Source organism: Rhinopithecus roxellana, chromosome 12, assembly GCF_007565055.1.
Source record: "Rhinopithecus roxellana isolate Shanxi Qingling chromosome 12, ASM756505v1, whole genome shotgun sequence".
Classification (NCBI taxonomy): Eukaryota; Metazoa; Chordata; class Mammalia; order Primates; family Cercopithecidae; genus Rhinopithecus; species Rhinopithecus roxellana.
In genome coordinates, this window is record NC_044560.1 from 38,666,332 (window position 1) to 38,687,696 (window position 21,365).

Here is a 21,365-nt window from a genome sequence, read left to right on the forward strand (position 1 = left end):
GACAACTGTGAAGCCAAAAATAAAAACAAAACACAAAGCCTTCCTACAAAAATACAAAAATACTCTGCCTTTTAAATAGAATGTTTAGAGACTTTTCCCTTTATTCTTAGTATGTGTCAAGTGCTACAGTAAATTCTTTTATCCCTGTGCTGAAAAAATTTCTAATTGGCTTCAGAGTTAGCTAGCTCATGAAAACACAGCAAAAACCCTTGAATTTTTTTCTAACCTTTGTTACTGTAGTAGATAGTATTTTTCCAATTAAAATTGTCAACAAGATACTCATTTCTTACCTTGTCAGAAGGTTTGAATGGATTTCCTTGTCCACTAATTCCACCACTGATACTAAATCCAAGGCCAGGATTCTTTTCTATTCTCACACAAAACTGTGTAAAAAAGATATAAAAAGGTAAGTAAATAGCTATCAAAACTAAATATTTTCAAAAACTGTATTTCAGTAGAAAATATTCACATTTCACTTGATTTCTTAGGGTTAGCCTATGTTGACTTGATACACAAAAGACAATATAAACTTTGACAAAAGATTTAATGCTTCTATATGCATCAGTTATGATGAAAACTAGCTTGAAATTACCTGGGCAAGAATATATTAGCAAGTACTTATTTGTTACCACGTACAGGACTAAATTTTGATTAGCCATTTTTAAAAATTAAAAGTCTTATAAACACTTAAAATACTATGCATTATCTTAGCTATAGACCAGAAATGCACATGTATTCAGGTTGATTAGAAAGGACTGTCTGAATAAGTGAAACAAAATTTTAAAATGTAGAGTGAGAGAAAATACTGCTATTTAAATAAATCGTGCCTGCTTTGTAGTGGAGTAGAACAATTCATCTCCTTGTTAGATAATTCTTCGTTTAGGAATATTAGATCTTTTAGTTTGAGAAAGTAGCTACAGCTTGTGTGAGGGTGAAAAAATGGAAAAATGAAATGCTCAGTGGAAAGCTTCAGGTCTAGCAGGAGCTCCTGAAGTAGGAGTTAGGAACCTTAGAAGAAAGAGGAGAACAGTGTGATGAGGTCTAGTTAAAGAAAGAAGTCAACAATTATGGAGACATTGCTAGGGAAAGAGAATGGCCAATATGCAACACAAGGGCAAACATTCTAATGTTCTGTGTTATATTCCCTCCCCAACATCACAAATCATCAATAAAAGTCTATTAAACATGAAAGTCTTTTGCTTTATAGTAGTATGGGGGAATGACGGCATTAGGAGTAGGGTCTGCCTTGGGATAAGGCTGTAGTAAAAATGATAGCAATAACAGAAGTTAATAAAAAGAGTGTAGATTAAGAACTCAGCAGAAATGACATCAGTGCCAGGGATGACCTAGAGAAACTCTAACAAACCTAAGAATTCCTGGAGACCCTGAGCAGGAGATGTGTGTGTGGGCTATGGTAAAAATGTTAGTTCTCCAGGTAAAGTGGGACAGAGTGATCCCAGATAATTGAAAGATTTTGGACCAAGAGGCAGTATACATTGGTTACATAAAGAAAAAACACTTTGTAACTTTATTATGTATTATTTCTTTATTTATTTTAGTGACAAGGTCTTACTCTGTCACCCAGGCTGTAGTGCAGTGTTGCAATCAGTTCACTGCAGCCTTGAACTCCTGGGCTCAAAGGATCCTCCTGCCTCAGCCTCCCAACTAGCTGAGACTTACAGGTGTATGCCACCATGCCTGAATAATTTTAGTTTGCTTCTTTTTCTAGAAATAGAGTCTTGCTGTGTTGCCCAGGCTAGTCTCGAACTCCTGTCCTCAAGTGATTCTCCCACCTTGGCCTCCCAAAGCACTGGGATCACAGGTGTGAGCCACTGTGCCCAGCTCTTTTGCAACTTTTAAGTACAGAGTAAGTATTAGGTGAACCAAGTGTTACCAAAGGTTAGCAGGCAAAAGATTAATAAAGAGTTAAGAAAAAAATAAGATGACATACTTTGGCATATATTTTGTATTTACGTAACTACATACTGGAAAAGTTCTTAAACATGATTGTAAACATTTGCTTCTTAAGTAGCACATTTTTACCCCCAGCATTCTTGCTTAGCCTATTAATTTGCTTATGGCAAATGTAAATGTCCAGAACACTCTTTACATTTTGATTGTGAAGCTATCTTCAATCCCTACCTCTTAGTTCAAGGCAAACTGAGTCCTATTTCTGACTTAATTAGCACATACTGTCACTGGAACCTGGATAAATTAGGTTTGTCTCTTTAATAATCCTATACTTAATTCATTGTCATATTTCATAATAGTAAATATAATGTTTAACTATTAGATAGTTCACTTGCAATACAAGATGAAAAACTTGGATGAAAACCTATGCACTAATGTGATCTTTATGTAGTCATTAATGAATAGTTTCTAAATTATGGGTAAAACTATAAGTACTGTCCCTTATTTTAAAGATGTTTAATTATAACTTTTCCTTCAATTCAGCTAGATTTGTTAAAACTAGTTATCATAGGTACTAGAATTTACAGTTTATAATACTTTGTATTTTTATGTTGATCATAGTTTATGAATAGTTTATGAATATAAACTTACAATAGCCTGATGTAGCTGAAATATTTTAGCTTTATTCAGTATGCTAGTTGATCTCTTTGTTATTATTTATTAATTAGAAAATGAGAAGAAAGCAACCAATATGATGAAATCATTTTTCTTTTGTGTTTTTCCATGTTTTCATGCATTTCCAATTACATTATTTAAAATTGAGGTTGTATCTTTCTAGTGTGAATATTTCATATTGCCACAACATAATATGTAGAAGGTAAATGCACTTCTGGCTTTCTCCAGGCCACTATAAAACTCAAAGGAAACAAATATAACAGGTTTAATTTACAAAGTAAATTGCTGAGAGTAGTTTCCAGTTGTTCTCTTTCAAGGTAGTGACTATATCTATTTTATATTATTGTAAATCTTGAAGGCACTAAAAATCTAAGAGAGACAAATTTTACATGTGCCAACTGTATGAAGAACTGCCTTAATATACTTTTTATTAATAGAAATAATAAAGATGACAGTGGAGTTTTATAAATGTGACAAACATAAATTCTGATCTGAAGCTAGACTGCTCTTGGGCATGGTAAGATATGCCTAATACGTTGTATTGTGACCAGTGGGTCTCATAAAGCATGTCAGAGAGAGTATTCCTCTCACATATAAGTAGTTGCACCTGCCTGCTAAGGCCCAAAGAAGCCATAAAATGTAAGAGGACAGAATACCTTACATCCAAGAAACAGTCTGAAAGTAAAGAGGATCAGCAAAGAGGAAATGCAGTGTTCTAGTAAAAGATTAGGTCTAGGAAGCTAATAAATAGCTTATTTAATGAGAACCAGTATTTTAATTTTCTTTTTATTTATTTTTTATTTTTTTGAGATAGGGTCTTGCTGTTTCTCAGGTTGGAATGTGGTGGCATAATTTTGGCTCACTGCAGCCTCTGCCTCCCACGTTCAAGTGATCCTCACATCTCAATCTTTGGAGCAGCTGGGACTACAGTTACGTGTCACCATGCTCGGCTAATTTTAAAATTTTCTTTGTAGAGATGAGGTCTTGAACTCCTGTGCTCAAGTAATTCTCCCACCTCAGCCTTCCAAAGAGCTTGGATTATAGTTGTGAGCCACCATGCCAGCCTCAGTTTTCTTTTAAGAGACTGGTTTTAAAGAATGAATGTTTTGGCTGAAAACACATGCAGTAGTAGTGCAATCAATGGTCTTTCAGAGTCTGCTTCCGTAATTCTACTTTACTTGATACTTCCAGTCTGTGTTAATCTTACTCTAATTACAATACTGGGTCTTATTTTGGAAGGGCTTTTTTGATAAAATGGATTGTTACAAAAATTAGCTTGGCATGGTGGTGCACACCTGTAGTCCTAGATACTCAGGAGGCTGAGGCAGGAGGATCACTTGAGACCAGGAGTTTGATGCTGCTGTGAGCTATGATTGTGCCACTGCATTCCAGCCTGGGTGAGCCCTCTCACTAAAATAAATAAGTAAATAAATAAATAAATAAATAAGTAAATAAATAAATAAAGAATAAAGGCTAAAATTCTCCCTGCTTTTCTCAATAAAAAGGATATGATGACTCCTTGTTAAAATACATAAAGAGTTTTAGAAAGAAAGAATGTCAGTTATTCAAAGAGTGCCTCAATTGTCAATGACTTTGAAATAAACTACTCTGGAAAACTGTCGTAGCTTTGACAATAAAAACTGTTGCAGAAATAATGATTTATGACTTTATTCCACAAATATTTATTGATTCCCTACTAAGTACCAGGCAGATAAAAACATCCTTGACCTCAAAGAACTTACATTCTAATGAGGAAGATAGGTAGCAAACATAAACAACAAATAAGTAATTTCAGATAGTGGGATGAGCTGTGGAAAACAGCAGGAAAGGTAGTAGAGAGTAAGTGAAACGGAGTCAGGAGTTGTTCTACTTGTTTATTTATTTTAAGCTTATTCTTGCCTCAGGAAAGAGCTATTTTCGATAGAGTAGGTAAAAAAGCCCTCTCTGAGTATGTCACATTTGAGCAGAAATGTGAATGATGTCAAAGATCAAACAATGAACAATAAGAAAAATGAAACACTATCCCAAGCAAAGGGGATAGCAATTGTAAATGCCCTGAAGATGGATTGGTCTTTACAAAGTCAAGAAACAACAAGATGACATAAGGATGAACATATAGATCAATTTAATAGAATAAGAGCCCAGAAATAAATCCTAACATTTATAGTCAGATGATTTTGACAAAGGGTTGAAGGTAATTCACTGGGAAAAAGAAAAGTCTTTCAACAAATGGTGCTGGGACAAGATACCCACGTGCAGAAGAATAAATCTGTACTCATATCTCACACCATACATAAAAGTTACGTAAAGTAGACCAGAGGCTGAAACATAAGACCTAGATTATAAAACTCTTTGATGAAAATACAAAAGGAGTAAAGTTCATCACCTTAGATTAGGCAATGATTCTTAAATATGAAACCAAAGATGATATAAGAGATTGATATGTTGGACTTCATAAAACCTAAAACCTTTTGTGCTTCAAAGAAGACAATCAAAAAGTGAAAAGAAAACCCACAGAATGAGAGAAAATATTTGCAAATGATTTATCTGATTAGGTTGTATATCCAGAATATATAGATAACTTTTACAATCCAATAATAAAAAGACATCCAAATGTAAAAATAGGCAAAATATTTTTTAAAGACATTTCTCCAAAGAAGATATATAAACATTCAAAAAGTATATGAAAATATACCCAATATCATTAGTGATTAGAGACAGGTAAATTAAAATGACAATGAGATACTAATGAACAGGATGGCTATAATACAAAAGACAAACAATAATAAGTATTGGTAAGGATGTGGAAAAAGTGGAACCCACATTCATTGCTGTTCAGAATTAATATGTTGTAACTACTTTTAGAAAAGAATTTGGCAGTTCCTCAAAATGCTAAATATAATTACCATATGACTCAGCAATTTCACCTCTATGTCTCTACCCAAGAAAAACGAAAACATGTATCTCCACACAAATTTGTACATTAATGTTCAGAGCAGCATTATTCTTAATAGCCAAAAAGTAGAAACAACCCAAATGTTCATCAACCATCAACTGATAAATGCATAAGCAAAATGTGGTATATCCATACAATGGAGTATCATTTAGCAATGACAAACAATGAAATACTGATACATGCTACATTCAGTTCCTTATGCTAAGTGAAAGGAGCAAATCACAAATCACAAAAATACATGTATTGTATGATCCCATTCATATTAATTGTACAGAATAGGCAAATATATAGAGACAGAAAGTAGATGAGTGGTTGTCTAGGGCTGGAGGGAGTATGGAAAGTGACTGCTCAAGGATGCAAAGTTTCTTTTTGAATGATGAAAATGTTGTAAAGTTAGATTATAGTGATAGTTACACAACTGTACAAATGTAATGATAACGATAAATTATACACTTTAAGCAGGTGAAATTTATTGTATATAAATTATATCAATAAAGCCGTTAAAAAACAAGGTCATCATGACAGAGCTAAGGGAAGAATAGAAGGAGAGGAAGGTGGGGCCAGATCTGCAGGGACACTATGCCATAGTAAGTATTTACAATTTATTCAGAAATTTTGAAAGCCACTAGAGTGTTTTAAGAGGAAGAATGGTGTAATATAATTTATGTTTTTTAAAAAGGATCACTTTAGTAGTGGATAATAGACAAAAGGGAGGTAAACTGGAAGAAGAGAAAGCAATATGGAGCCATTTGAAGTAGTCAGGAGTGAGGTTACGGCCAACTAAGATGGTAGCTGTGCGGGTGGTGAGAAGTGGTAGGTTCAAGGCATATCTTGATAAAATTGCTGTGGATTGAGTGTAGGCTGTGAGGAAGGGGAATCAAGGATGTTTGGTCATATCAAAAGGGTGATAGGCCATTAACTCAAATGGGGAAGTCTAGGAGGGAAGTAGGTTTGGTAGAGTTAGCAGCAGGAAGCGGTTTTTTAAAACCATGCTAAGTTTAAGAAACTCATCAGACATCCAGGATGAGATGTCAACAAGTAGCTAATTGCATATAAACATCTGGAGTAAAGGAGAGAGAACAAGGCTGGGGATACAAATTTTGGAGTCACTCAGCCCAGAACTGAATTCAGGGAAGAGTATGGATAGACAAGAGTCAAGTCCCAAGCACTGGATCACTCCAACATTTAGAGGTCAAGGACAGAAGAGGAATTGACAAAGAAACCAGGAAATAATGGCTGGTGTAGTAAGAGGAAAATCAATAGAATTACGGCAGCCAAGTGAAGAAAATGTTTCAAGAAAAAGGTCAAACCACATGGCTGAGAGGTCAAATGAGATGAGGATGGAGATTTGACTGTAAGACTTGACAGAAGCAGAAAGAATGCTTCATGGTATGTAAATTAAGCTTGAAATTAAAGTTACTGCTACTTTTAGCTCCTTGTTTTATGGGTTATTATATAACAGCAGTTTTATGATAAAGAGTGCTATGCAGTAATAAGCTATTATAACTTTTCATTTTGACTTACATTATGTGCATTACTTAGCCAAACAAAATACACATAAAACTTCTCTGCATTTTCCAAAATTTCTAATAAGCCCATGAAATAGGCTCAAAAAGGAAACAGTGATTATAAAAATGTATACATGTTAATATTCAAGGATAATTAATATTTTTTGAAATACAAATTCTTCTATTTTCAAATCTTTTTCTGTTGTGAATGAAAGATTCAAATCCAGCTGAAATTCCTAGTTAAATCTTTCAAAAAGATGTACTGGTCAGCTGCGTGCGATGGCTCACGCCGATAATCCCAGCAATTTGGGAGGCTGGCATGGGTGGATCACTTGAGCCCAGGAGTTCGAGACCAGCCTGGCCAACATGGCGAAACTCCATCTCTACTAAAAATACCAAAATTAGCTGGGTGTGGTGGAGCATGCTGTAATCCCAGCTACTCAGGAGGCTGAGGCAGGAGAATTGCTTGAATCCAGGAGGTGGAGGCTGTGGTGAGATTGCCTCACTGCACACCAGCCTGGGTGACAGAGGCACTGTCTCAAAAAAAAAAAAGAAGATGTACTGGTATCAAGATTGACTAATAAAATCCCCTGATGTAGCATTTTCTAGGTCTTTCAGAAAAAATTAGCTGATTCTGTATGTATCTAGGAAACAGAAACTCAAATGCAGTTTTAGTCTGGAAATAAATTTTAAAGATTAGTCATTTCATTTCCTTCATTTTGGACTTAAGGAAACCAATAAGATAATATGTATTTAGTGCAACATTGAAATAAATCTTTTTATTCCCACTGCAATGTTTACTGCATTCTACCATGTGACTGCACACAATTTATAAAGTCGATTGACAGACTTTCTGATGTTGAGTTACACATTCTCTGTTTCAAACTATGAATTACGAATTCAGAGCTGAAGCATTATTTTGATGACTGGAGAATAAAATTCTATGGGGGAAATATTCACAAATAGCAATTCTTTAACTGGCACAGGATAAGGTATAGGATGTCCCTGAAATAATTTGAGTAAATAACATAGATTAAAACCACATTAACACCTATTTTACAACACCTTTATTGAACTATTCCCTTTTAATTAAAAAATTTATAATTTAAATAAAACAAATCTCTCCAAATGTTTCTTCTTACATCACTCAGCAGAATGTAGTTTTCTTCATCTGCACACAATAAATGAAGTCCTCACCTGGAACTCTTGAGTGCTCTTTGGGCAGCTGACCACAGCATCTAATCTAAAGAAATGTCTGAAATCCTGTCTCTCAGCTGTTTTATGTATTCCACATAATATTAAGTATTAAAATGATTTCTTCCAGGATAGACTACAGCATCTCCTTGTGAGTACGTTTTGGAACTTTTTTCCCTTAAATATGATGGATGCATATCATTTTTTATAACTTTCTGAGGCTGATTCTAATGTGAGCTTACAAGTTCTCTTTCAGGCGCAAACTTTAGTTCACATGTATACTTGCAGGCACTGGCAGGAGACAGCCGTGGAGCTCCTGCTATCCTGATGTGTTAGGTTGGTTGGGCTCCTGCCATTTTGATATGTTAGGGAGGTCCTCTTGTCCAGGGCAGACATGGAATGAAGGGTGTATTTTTCCATCGTTTCACTCTTCCAATGTGAATTTACTCTTGACTTGTGTGCTTGGCTATAGTGCAGCAGGCTGCAGCATGTAATGTGGTAGACTCATGGGACTCGGTTCTCATCCCAGCCCAGCTTCTAAATTGTGTGACCACAGGCAAGACATTAACTTCTCTTAGTCTCAGTTTTGTAGTCTATAAAATGGAAACGACTCTACCTATATCACAGCATTATCAATTAAATCAGTGAATATATAAAAGGGTTTTGAAAGGTTTGAAGCATCATGCTGATGTTTGTCCTTCTTATTTCCGCTTTGGCATCTATATTATCTACTTATTTAAATATACTCTGTCTTGTATTACACGTTTGCAAAAGGGAAAAACAAAGCTGATGTTAGTTTCTTTTAAAAATATCCAACAGTTTATGGGCAACTTATGTATGCTTTTAAATAGTGATATTGTAATATATTATTCAGCTGATAAATTGTTGAGCTACAGAATATCTAAAGCAGTGCTCCTCAACCTTGGCTACACAATAGAATCACCTTGGGGAATTTTCAAAAGTCTCACTGCCCAGGTCACATGCAGACTACTAAAATCAGTGTATTTGGGGATGAGAGCAAGACATCAGGATTTTTTAAAGCCCCTCAACAGATTCTGCAGCTGTGGTTAAGAATAACTTATATAAAGCATTACCATACTGTGAAGGGGAGGATAAGGTGGATGGGATCTTTAAGCTTCTTCAGTTCCGCTGGGACATAAAGGAAAGATCTAATAGGATGAATATTCTGATGAAGAGTTTTCCATGTGGAATAGAAGTCAAACCTTCACTTTCTGGCTGTTTTATTCAGTTCACTACTTAATACAACTCTGACTCTTACCCTCTATTATGTTTGTAAGTAATCTAAATGGTTTATGCATTAAAATCTCCTTTTCAAGTAAAATCCCTTGAAAATGAACTTCAGGTGACATGCATATGGTTTTTGCTGCAGATATTATTTGAAGTCAGATTTATAGTTTACAGAAATTAACACATTGAATCTGGTAACATTTTATAGTTGAAATATAACTTCCATATATTTAATTTAAACCTAGAGTTGAGAACAGACTTGATACTTGTTATTTCTGAAAAATAAACATGAAAATAAGTGCATTAAACTAGAAGTTTAGGTTTCTAGAGTTCTTGAATATTTTGTCCGTTTTATTGTGATGGCTGGTTTGAAAGTTTAGATGGTTTTATCACTGAAGGGGAGCCTCAAAGCGTACTAAATGCTTTTTTATGGCTAAACAAAGTTCAATACTCCGCTTACATAACAAATGACACTCATTCTAATTCTTTCAATGTCGTCAGTTTTGGCATTGATTATATATGTTCATTTCCACATGGAACTTATTTTAATCAGGTTAAAAATACACTAGTTCTTTGGGTGACATTAAGGGATACAGAAGTACGTTTTCATTAATAATAAAATTTCCATTTGTTTAGTAGCTTTTTCTTTTCTAAGCAATTGGAATTATTCATGAGTTCACTTGAACACTCCATAAGGCAGTTCTCTAATTCTGAGTTATAGTTCAGGCAGCTTTAATTAATATCATTTGACAGAGAGGGCATTGAGATCATGTGGTGAATTTTACAGTAAGATTAGGACACAGGACTCAGATTTGGGTCAGAAAAAACCTGACTTAAAATTCCAGCTGGCCAATTACACTTTCCATAAATTATTTTCTCTCTGCCTTGGTTTCTTCACTTGTAAAAAGAAAATAAGATTATTATGAGGATTAAATAAAATAGTATATGTAAGCAGGCCCAGTTATATAATTAGTTGGACCTGATGCAAAATGAAAACGTGGGCTCCTTGATCAAAAATTATTAAGAATTACAAGATGGTGACAGCAGGGCATTAATCCAAACGTGGGGCCCTTTTAAGTGCAGGACCTTATGCAACTCTATAGGTCACAAGCCTCTGCTGCCATACCTGTGTGTGAGAAATAAGAGTGTAAAACACATAGCAGGTGCTTAATATATGGTAACTGCTGTCCCTTTCTTTGCTATTTTCATTCAGATTTCCTTTCCCTGAATCAAAAAATGTGTATTCACTGTAATCAGATTTTGTTTTACCTGTAGCATTTCAATAAGTGACTACTGTTTAACTAAAGTTTCCAAGGTTTACTTTAACAGAAATTATTGTGTTTTATTATACTGAGTAGACTTTCTTTGCACCACATTTATTGTGTCTTCTTGCTCTTAAAAATGTTGAATAATTTAGGTTTTTCCATATTGTACCTGGCCAAATTTACCACTGTTGTTAGATAATTTAAATTGAACTTTGCTTTTCTCTTTATGGCTCTTTTATAGCACCACTAGAAATGTCTTATTAAAATAGAATGTTTTGATTTATATGCCCCAAATGTACATTAGAAATTTTATGTTACATCACTGCTCTTTACACTTAAATCACCACTCTATAATTTTCATGTGAAGCTCCATAAAGTCTTTACATGTTTTAAATGTTTTTCTCCATTTTTTTCCTTGTTAAATTTGGAATAAAAGTCTTCTTTTAAAACACACAGCCACATATACTTACTAAAAAGGTCTGAATTTTCAAAAGAAATATAACTTAGGAAAGTAAAAAACACATGAAATAGTTTCATTATGAGAGTGAAATATATAATCTTTCAGCCTCTTTTAATGTTTTTTGGTTTGTCTTTCTATCTTTAGATGAAGGAGGTTGGGACTGATAATCATTAAGTTTCTTCAAATATTTGAATTCTTAAAATATTCTATTTCTTCTGTTTTCTGTTTCTATACCCTCAGTGCCAAGCTTACAGAGTGTGTGTGTGTGTGTGTGTGTGTGTGTGTGTGTAGAAGTTTATTATCTGACTCTCACAAATTCTTTTTGAATGTTGTTAGTGGGTAGCAATGCTCTCATTTTATCAGGAGAGAAACTGACTCTCAGGAAGAGTTAATAACTTGGCCAAGGACAAGTGGACAAGTGGTTAATAAACGTAAACATGAAATTAGAACTCCAAATTCTGAGACCTAGTCCTAGTATCTTGAACACTAAGCTAAATGAAGAAGTGGAGAGGTTAGAGAAAGAAAAAGATGAAAGAAATCAGGGTAGTAGTCAGTAGTGTGCTGGAAAATATTTAATAAACAACTGGTTGGGGTTGGGGGAGTGCCCTAATTCGCAGTGTTTGCTGATGTTCCTGGTATAATTTTTCCCACAACTTCAACCTATTAATATGATGTCACTGAAGGTGTGATTGGGAAGAGGAGCACATGGCAATGTGCCAATATGAGCTGGCCAACTGCGAAAACAGCTTTAAGAAACTGACTCAAGATTTATAACGGGATGAGAGGTAGCATAGTTTGGGGACCAGAACTGTTTGTTTAAATGCCTTTAGGCTTTCTTTCACTCCAAAATCTTTTTTATTGAAACATAATGATATTTGTATATATATTCATGGGGTGCATGTGATATTTTGTCACATGCACAGAATGTGTAATCAAGTCAAGGTGTTTAGGATATTCATCACCATGAGGACTTATCATTTCTCTATGTCAAGAACATTCCAAATCCTCACTTCTAGCTATTTTGAAATGTACAATACATTCAAAACCATTTCAGCCTGAAACCAAGGCAGAAAAAACTGGGACACCAAAAGGTGTTATATTTAAGTCCCTTCCTTAACATATAGGCAGTTCTACAATTCTGAGTTATAGTTCAGACAGGTTTAAGCATTCAATTGAATGTTTCAATTTTATCTCTCAGTTTGAAAGGCACTTGATGTTATCAAGCTGGGAATGAAAACATTTGAGAGCTACTATAAATACATTTTTCTGAAATAATCATAATGTTCTAAACTCAATACATGTGTAAACTTTAAAACTTAGTAATTCTCTTACTAGTCAAACTTTATATAATTTACATATTTTTCAGAAATAGTATTAAAATAGCCTTTAAATTTGGGGTGTTCAGAATAACTGCATGCTAACACTAAACCTACTTTTCAATGTAGGTGAGAACAGATAGCATTAATCTCAGTGGATTTTCAAATGCATTGATTCTGGGAGGAAAAAACCATGTAGCTTTTAATAAGAATAACTAAATCAGAGAACTGGCTTGAGTTATGATACTTGTGGGCAAGTAATATCTATGAACATTTTTTTTTAACCTCCTAAGATGCCTTTGGTAAAGCATAATTTAAAATTATATTAACTTTTAAGAGTATCTGGAGAATTAAAAACCCCATATCATTATCTGATTAAAGGCACCTGTCTGGTTTATAATAGCTTAAATTCAACACTTGACCTAGATTAAGGCAGGAGAGGGAGAAAATTATCTTTAAAAAGTACCTATGATTCTGAGAATGATTAGTACGTAATCTAGGCTTCAAGAAGGATATTAAGAAATAGAGGAGATGTTTAAAGCCCCTGGAATCCAAATGATAAATGGCTCTTAACAATATAAAGGTAAAATCTGGAGAATGAAGTTAATTTTGATATGTTTAGAAAGTCAGGTGAGGAGATACGTAAAACTTTGATAAGTAATAATAAAATGAAGCTTTTATAGACCATATTAAAAGTTAGAAAAGTCAGTAGGAATGTAGCCTATCTATCTGAATAATAAAATAAGAGAAAGTAATTTTAATAGTGTATAAAGATCTAAATGTTTTACTTTCTAAGATTAATATAGCTCAATAGATGCAATCCCATTCAGTTTTCCAGTCCTAAGGAACTAAAACAGATTCTACAATGGAAAAGCAAACCCTAATTTTAGGTAGGTTTGAAGAATGCAATTGTTTTCGCTACATGGCATTTATCAGTAACTTGAAGCATGTCAGAAACATTTCCCTTCTAACTGTTCTTTATAGTTATCTTCACATCTTCACAGCAAAGCTTTATCTCTGCACCATTCAACAATCCGAAGATAGGACTTTTAAAAGATATCTTCCGACAGATGGGGGAAATAAAACAGTTTACTTTCACACCGTAGGTTTCACCAGAGGACTTGGTAAATGTACCTAATCCATTGAAGTCCTTTATAACATTCAAAATCTGTACTGTAGAGCTAAATTGGAGTCAGGAGTGGGTAGGACAGGGTGTAGGATAGTACTGGAAAAATTATTCTGCCCCATCAATTTTTCCTTTTGTAAAACGGGTATTTTACCAACTATAAATCCCTATATGTTGTAGTACTTAACCACTGGAAAGAAGGATAAAAATCCCCACAAAGAGGACCCTACCCCATTCAACGTGGTGATGGCATTGTGTCCTGGACCACATTAATGAGGGAAGGCAAACCATGGATTGTTTGGACTTTTCTTTCCTGAAAATTCATCAGTAATAAAGAAACACTTCTCACCTGCTCTGGATATCCATCCATACTCCTTTGCCCTTTCGTTTGAATTAAGCACCGTCCAGGTTGAGGTCCCCGGGTGGCCTGTGAAGAGGGGATCTGAATAGGCAATGGTGACTGAAATTGCTGGATGGTCACTTTGTTTATATTTCCTTCATATGGCTGCTGCTCCCGGCTGCGATGCTGAAGGCTTTGGGACCCCATCAACGTCTGGATATGGCTGCCTGCCTGTGGAGAAGATAATCTGTCAGGCAAAGATTCATGGTGCTGAAAGGATGTGATTAAAGTAGAAAGCATGTACAGAATACTTCTCTGGTAAAGCGGCACCATTTGGGCTCTCAGTCATGGTCGGAAGGGATAATGAAGAAACAGTAAGGGTCTGCCTACTGTGGTTTGTGAAAATGTTAATATTGGAGCAAGATCACATTAAATACATTCATAGTCATCTGCTGGCTTGCCAGAGATAATTTTAACCCCACTTTACAGGAACAAAATTCAGTTTGAAAAATCTCAGGAAGAAAATTAAGTCACAACTTAAAGGGAAGCTGTATTTGGTATTTCATCTTGAAATATACCAGAGAGAGACAGAGAGATGTTAATATATGTAACACCAGGGGGGAAATGCTGGAAACAGTTTTCTGATTTGGAAGCAACTAAGTTTGTTCAGATGAGTATAACCAATATTTATCAATTATCACCATTCAAATACAGCCTTTGAAATCTCTAAGTTACATTAAAAATTAATCATGTGATAAATTCCTGTGGGGGCACTAGCTATGGAAACGTCTTCAAAATGAGCTCTCCCTGCAGAAGATCATCTGGTCATGAGCTTCCAGATGGATTAATCAGTACCCCTTATTTAAACGGATAATGATAATTTCTAAATTCTTAAAGGTGGAGGAGAGAGGGTATGCTTGCTGCGGTCTCTCATCTTTAAATGATATGATCATACCCCTACTTCTTTGTTGATTCCTGTTTTCTCACCTTCATTTTAGCACCAGCTCCTTGCGTCATTCTATCTGATGTCTTTTCTACCAACCAAGCAAGCAAGCAGTTTTGTGTGTGAGCTGGTAAGCCAGAATATGCCTTTCTAAACTGAGAATGGCTTAACATGGGAGTCTAACATGGAAAATGAATGCTGATCATGAATAATTTTAAACATGTATTTTAGTGCTGTGCTTAGTACTTCACCCATTACTATTGAAAGACATTGGGATTTATTTCCTAAATTCATTTTCTTTCCTATTGATCTTTTAAGGATAGGTGACATGAATTCAAAAGTGAATTTCGTCTTTGAATTCATTAGCTAAGAAAGCTTGTGAAATTTCCTGACTAACCAAGATTTTTGATTACTGTGAAAAAGTTAGGTTGGAGTAATAAAAAGATAATTATTAAATAAGTATTCATGGAAGAGATTAAATTTAATTATTTTAAAGTTTTTAAAGAAAAGCAACATAAAAAACACTACAGTGATAATGAAAAATCATTTGCAGAGGAAAAATATACTACTGGATTCCAAACAAGAGACAATTTCAAAAGAAAATATTCAAAATTATAATTTGGCAATATGTAAGGCAAAGTAAACAACCATTTGATTATATTTTAGATGTCCAATTGACTGTCTTGGTATCATTTACAATTGTTTACATTCAAAAACAGTAAAGATATCTCAGACATGAGAAACTGGAGGAAAAGATGCAAAAAAGAGCTTCAGACTATACCAGCACAATGTGAAATCAATTATCAATCCAAATCTGTCCAACACATATCCAGTGATTACAGATCTATAACCTCATAAATACAACTAAGATAACCTCATAAAGGGCAAATCTGTATTTCTTCATTATATCTATTCCCTTCTCAGAAATCTTAATGAAAGAAGATATTGCAGCCTTTTCAGTCATTCTAGAACATTGAACACCCTTGTGGTCAAGTTTTTCCTTATTGCAAATTCAATTCTTGCTTGCTGCCATGGAATATCTTTTCTTTTTTTTCCAGGGGGTGTAAGTTGCATTGTGTTTTTGTTTGGAGGAGAGGGCAGCCATGATAAGCTCAGTATCACATTTTGATCTGCTGTATTTTTTTTTTTCTTGGCAATGGAGTCTTTTTTCTGTTGCCCAGGCTGGAGTGCAGTGGCACGATCTTGGCGCACTGCATCCTCCGTCCCCCAGGTCCAAGTGATTCTTCTGCCTCAGCCTCCCAAGTAGCTGGGATTACAGGCCTGCATCACCATGTCCAGCTAATTGCATTTTTAGTAAAGACAGGGTTTTACCATGTTGGCCAGACTGGTCTCGAACTCCTGACCTTAAGTGATCCACCGGCCTCAGCCTCCCAAAGTGCTGGGATTAAAGGCTTGAGCCACAGTGCTTGGCCTGTGCTGCTGTATTCTGAATGAACTCACTGGCATGCCCAGTTACATAGCTAGAGAAAATGATTTCAGGAGTCAGAGGAGCTGGGGGTGGAACTATCTGACTGAGGGTGACTGGCCTGGCTACTGAGAAATCAACTGATTTTTAAGTTTATATCTGCTTCCACTGGCAGAATATTCATGGGTCTTCAGTCAGTGCTTGAACCAGTGCAAGTGACAACTGGCAGTTTAATTGAAAGTGATCATATAGATAAGCAAAGCATTTTTCCACCCAGACAAACTTAGAAGGATCCAGAACATAGCTTGGTTCCATGAAATATAATCTACATGAGAAAATGAATAACTGCTTATGGATTACTTTGTTGACTAGAGTATTATAGTACTAGTCTATTCAAGGGTGAAAAGTGAATGCTATATATTGGAGAACTATAATAGACTTTGTTATTTGAATTTAGTTTTAATTTTTATTTGTAGACACAGAGGCTTACTCTGTCGCCCGGGCTGGAGTACAGTGGTGTGATCATAGCTCACTGCAGCCTTGAACTCCCGGTGTAATAGCCTTCAGACTTACTTTTCGGGTGTATTTTTTCTTCTAATAGGACAGGATGTGAGCTCAAGATTATGCTGATTTTGAACTCTTTGAGAGCAAGCATCATATTCTACTTACAGTTTTTAATGACTGACACAATAACTGGCATTTAATAAATAATAGCTACCACCCAAACACTCAGTGCAAATGTGCTAAAACACCATATACATATTACCTCTTTAAACTTTACAATAGTGTTAAGAGGTAATTTTTATTATCCAATTTTACTGAGGACAAAACTAAGGGTGGAAGAGGTTAAGTAAATTTCCCAAGTAATACAACTGGTAACCTGACAGCACCATCATTTGAACCAAGTCTGTGTATCAAAGGTCGTCCTTTTAAACACTACATTATACTGCAACCCTTTCCCCGCAAATTGACACCCACCTCGATTAGTTGAACCATGAATTGAAAAGGAACCATGAAAAGGAACAAAAGGATCAAGTTGTTGAGAGAGAGCATATATTATTCAATTTCTTTAGCAGCTCTTTAATTTGCCAAAAGGCAATTTCCTACTTAGTGGATTAGGTCTATCATCTGTTTTAGATGTTGCACATGTGACTTTGAGCGTTATTAGTTAAGCAAATAGGATGTGCTTTTGTATTTAGTAATCTATTACTATGAAGTAATTAAGCTTATGCTCTTAGATGGCTTGGCAAAACAAACAATAGGCATGAAAGGAACATGCTGTAAAGTCATTCTGTTTGCAGCAGCAGCAGCAGCAGCAGTAGCAGCAGCAGTTTTTTTGTCTCTCTTGGGCTATAGGCTGTGATGAATGATGTTGGGGAATGAGAGCTGTAGAAAGCAAAGAATTAACAGAATTTTTTGTAAAGTTAAACAAACGTAAATGACAAGACATCTAGAGGGACAATAATGGTTCAGAAGGACTATAAAGAGGAAGTTGTTTTTTACTAACACAAAGGCTTGAGAAAAGTAATAAGGATGTTCATGATGAAGTTCAAAGAACTGATGAAAATGTAGAAAATGTAAGAGATTAGACTTATTCATGCAGAGGGTTAGCTGTGAGAACACTGACTCATACTGAAGGGAAATTTGAACATGAAGGTTTCTGTAAAGCTTGTGCTACACATTTTGAATAGTAAAAAGAAATAGAGAAGATTTGACATTTGTTTGGAACTTTCAAGGGGAGGTTGGTTGTAAAAAATAACATGTATTTGAGGAGAATAGTGATGGAATATGTTGTTTTGAAGTTGACCCCCTAAAAACTGTCAAAATTTACAGGGAAAACTCCAATATCTATAGGACCCAAGAAAATATTTATGTCAAAAACCACAGAAAAGAATTGTTGATTTGATAGCAAATGGCACTGTTCATGCAAAATTCATCCCACAGTGAATCAGGCTTATTATGTGAAAGTTGCAAGTATTTGGGAGGTATTGTACAATATAAAAGACATGGCTTTATCACTGTAAAAATGATTTGGTTTACGCTGTTCTTTTAAAAAAGAGTGTTAGACTAAGAAGTGTATTATGTTACCCAATTTGGTCATCTGTTTTATTACCCATCTTGGCTCTTGAACCACCTGGGCTTGCTTCCAAAAATCAAACACTGCCTTAAAAGATTACAATTTACGCCACTGAGAATGTTCAAAAGAACACAATTCATTCTCTGAAATTAAATCCAAAAGAGTTCTTATAATGTTTGGAAGCAGAATCATCTCCAAAGCATATTTTACTTACTGATTTCAAGGAATTAGCACTCGTATAAATAAGTCAATATCAGTAATTTTATAAAACAACAATAACAACAAAACCCAGGCCTATTACTTTCTATTCACATCACGTTTTCCGTGGCACCCCCACTTTTTTTTAAATGCAGGTTAGTTGTTAAAAATTAGGCCAGTAGGACATCTGCTTCCAGGTAGATGGGGTAGATGTACTTTGCCCTATTTCTTCCATTAAGTACAACTAAAAAACCTTGGACATTACACATAAATGTAAGAAGACTACAAATTAAATAAAGAGAAGGCAGACTAGCTAGGGACCTGGGGAACAAGTCACAGCATGGTGGTAAGTTCTCTGAGCTTATTTTTGTGTCACATATCACTGACTTGGAGCTGAAGAAGCAGACAATCTGAAAATGCCAATAGGTATAAACAATGCTCCAACAAAAGTCTACTCTCTCTAACCAATGAATAGGAAAGATGCAGTCTAACAAGACAGAATGCTTTTAGACAATAACTCCTCCACTGAACACCATAGAAAAAAACTATAGCCCCACCCCGAACAATGCCAGCAAAAGTCAAGTGTTGAACCTAGACTTCTACCCTTGTGAGGATGTCACAAGGCACACAAACACTTCTGCTAGAGTGGTGTTAGAAAAGGCAGGTAGGTGCACAGCATTCATTCCCATCAACTAGTAATAAGCCCCTCTTCTTCAGTGGTGTCAGTTGTGACCACACAAGGAGCTTGGACTTCCACTCTCACCCAGCAGTAATGAAGCACCCTTTACCTTACTAATGAGGTAGTGTCAGAGAAGGCCTAGTAGAGAGTCAAGACTTTCTCCATCATCCAGTGGTAATGATGCTACCCCTACTAAATGGAGACCATGTGAGGAGATGAAACTTCCATCCTCACTTACCAATGATGAGGAGCCTTTGACTCAACTGTCACTGGAAGCTGATTTGGAAAACTGGACTTCTACCTTCACCTGGCCATAACAAGGCAGCACCACACCCTTCCCCAACTGGAGTGGTATCAGAGAAAGGCAGCTAAAACAGAAGCTTTAAGTAAGATACAGAGTTTTATAACATAATATAAAAGTGCCCAGGTTTTAATTAAAAAATCACTCATCATACCAAGAATCAGGAAGATCTCAAACCAAATAAAAAAAGACAATCGATAGATGCTCATACTGAGAGGACAAAGATGTTAGAATTATCTTATTTTTAAGACAGCCACTTAAAAATGCTTCCATGATCAATTACACACACACACTTGAAACCAAAGGAAAACTAGAAACCTTCAGCAAAGAAATATAAAGTCTCAGCAAAGATCTCGGGCATTGTAGCTCAACCCTATAACCCCAGCACTTTGGAAAGCCGAGGCAGGTGTATCAGTTGAGGTCAGGAGTTCAAGATCAGCCTGGACAACATGGCGAAACCCTGTCTTTTAAGAAATACAAAAAATTAGCCAGGTGTGGTGATGTGTGCCAGCTACTCGGGAGGCTGAGGTGGGAGGATCACCTGAGCTCAGAAGGTCCAGGCTGCAATGAGCTCTGATCACATCACTGCACTCTAGCCTGGGAGACAGAGTAAGACCATGTCAGTAAAAAATATATAAAAATTAAAAAGAGTCTCAGCAAAGAAACAGAAGATATAAAGAAGAAACAAATGGAGATTTTAGAGCTGAAAATAAATAACAAATCAAAAACTCAGTCAGTGAATAGGTTTAACAGCAGATTGTAGAAAACAGAGGAGAGAAACAGTGAACTGGTAGACAGGACAATATAAATTATTCAATCTGAATAACAGAGATAGTGTTTTCTCTGTTTTAATATATAAATATATAAATATTTAAGACAATTATTCACAGAGGAGGATGAACATAATGGGTTTCTATACTTCACTTGAACTGGTAAACAATGACATCAGTAGACTCTTGTAAAATATGTATATATAATGTAATACCAGGAGCACCCACTAAAAGAAGCTATAGAAAGAGACATACTAAAAATGCTATAAATATAAAATACTCAAAACTAAATATATAACACTAAAAACAGTATAAATAAAAATGGAATTCTGAAAAATGTTCAGCTGGCCTGCAGGAAGGAATAAAAAGAAAACAGAAAAGCTAAAAAAAAAATAAGCACAAACAGAAAACAAAAGATTAAGTTGAGACTTAAATCTTAATATATCAATTCTTACTTTAAACATAAGAAATCTACATACACGAATTCAACTGATAGATTTTGGCATAGCAGATTAAAGAACATTACTTAACTATATGCAGATTATAAGAAATCACTTCAAATATAATGATTTGGGCAGGTAGAAAGTAGAAGAATCTAAAAAGATACATCATGCAAATATTAATGAAAGAAAAGGAAAATGGCTATATTAATACCAGATAAAGTAGACTTCAGTGCAAACAAACCTTTATGAGAGACAGAGAGGGATTTTATATAATGAAAAACGATTCAATTCACCAAGAAAACGTAGCAATCCTAAATGTGTACACATTAAACAACAGAGCTGCAAATATTTTAAGCAAAATTGATAGAACTGAAAGAGAAATAGAAAAATCTAAATGTTAGTCAAATTTAACACCCTTCTCTCAATAGCTGATGGAAAAACTAGGCTGAAAATTATAAAAAATGTAGAATTCAACAATACCATTAACTAATCATATCCAATTATCACTTATAGAATACAGATTCTCTTC

General features: G+C 35.1%; 1 protein-coding gene across 2 annotated transcripts in view; it reads right to left on the reverse strand.

The window, feature by feature from the left end:
- Nucleotides 1–21,365, reverse strand: part of LRRC7 (leucine rich repeat containing 7) — a 468,702-nt gene that overhangs the window by 44,602 nt on the left and 402,735 nt on the right. For both annotated transcript variants that reach the window (XM_030913316.1, XM_030913317.1), the window contains 2 exons: nucleotides 14,009–14,230; nucleotides 291–383 (listed from right to left, as the gene is read on the reverse strand). In XM_030913316.1, the coding sequence (XP_030769176.1) occupies nucleotides 291–383; nucleotides 14,009–14,230 (315 nt within the window). The remainder of the gene's footprint in view (nucleotides 1–290; nucleotides 384–14,008; nucleotides 14,231–21,365) is intronic.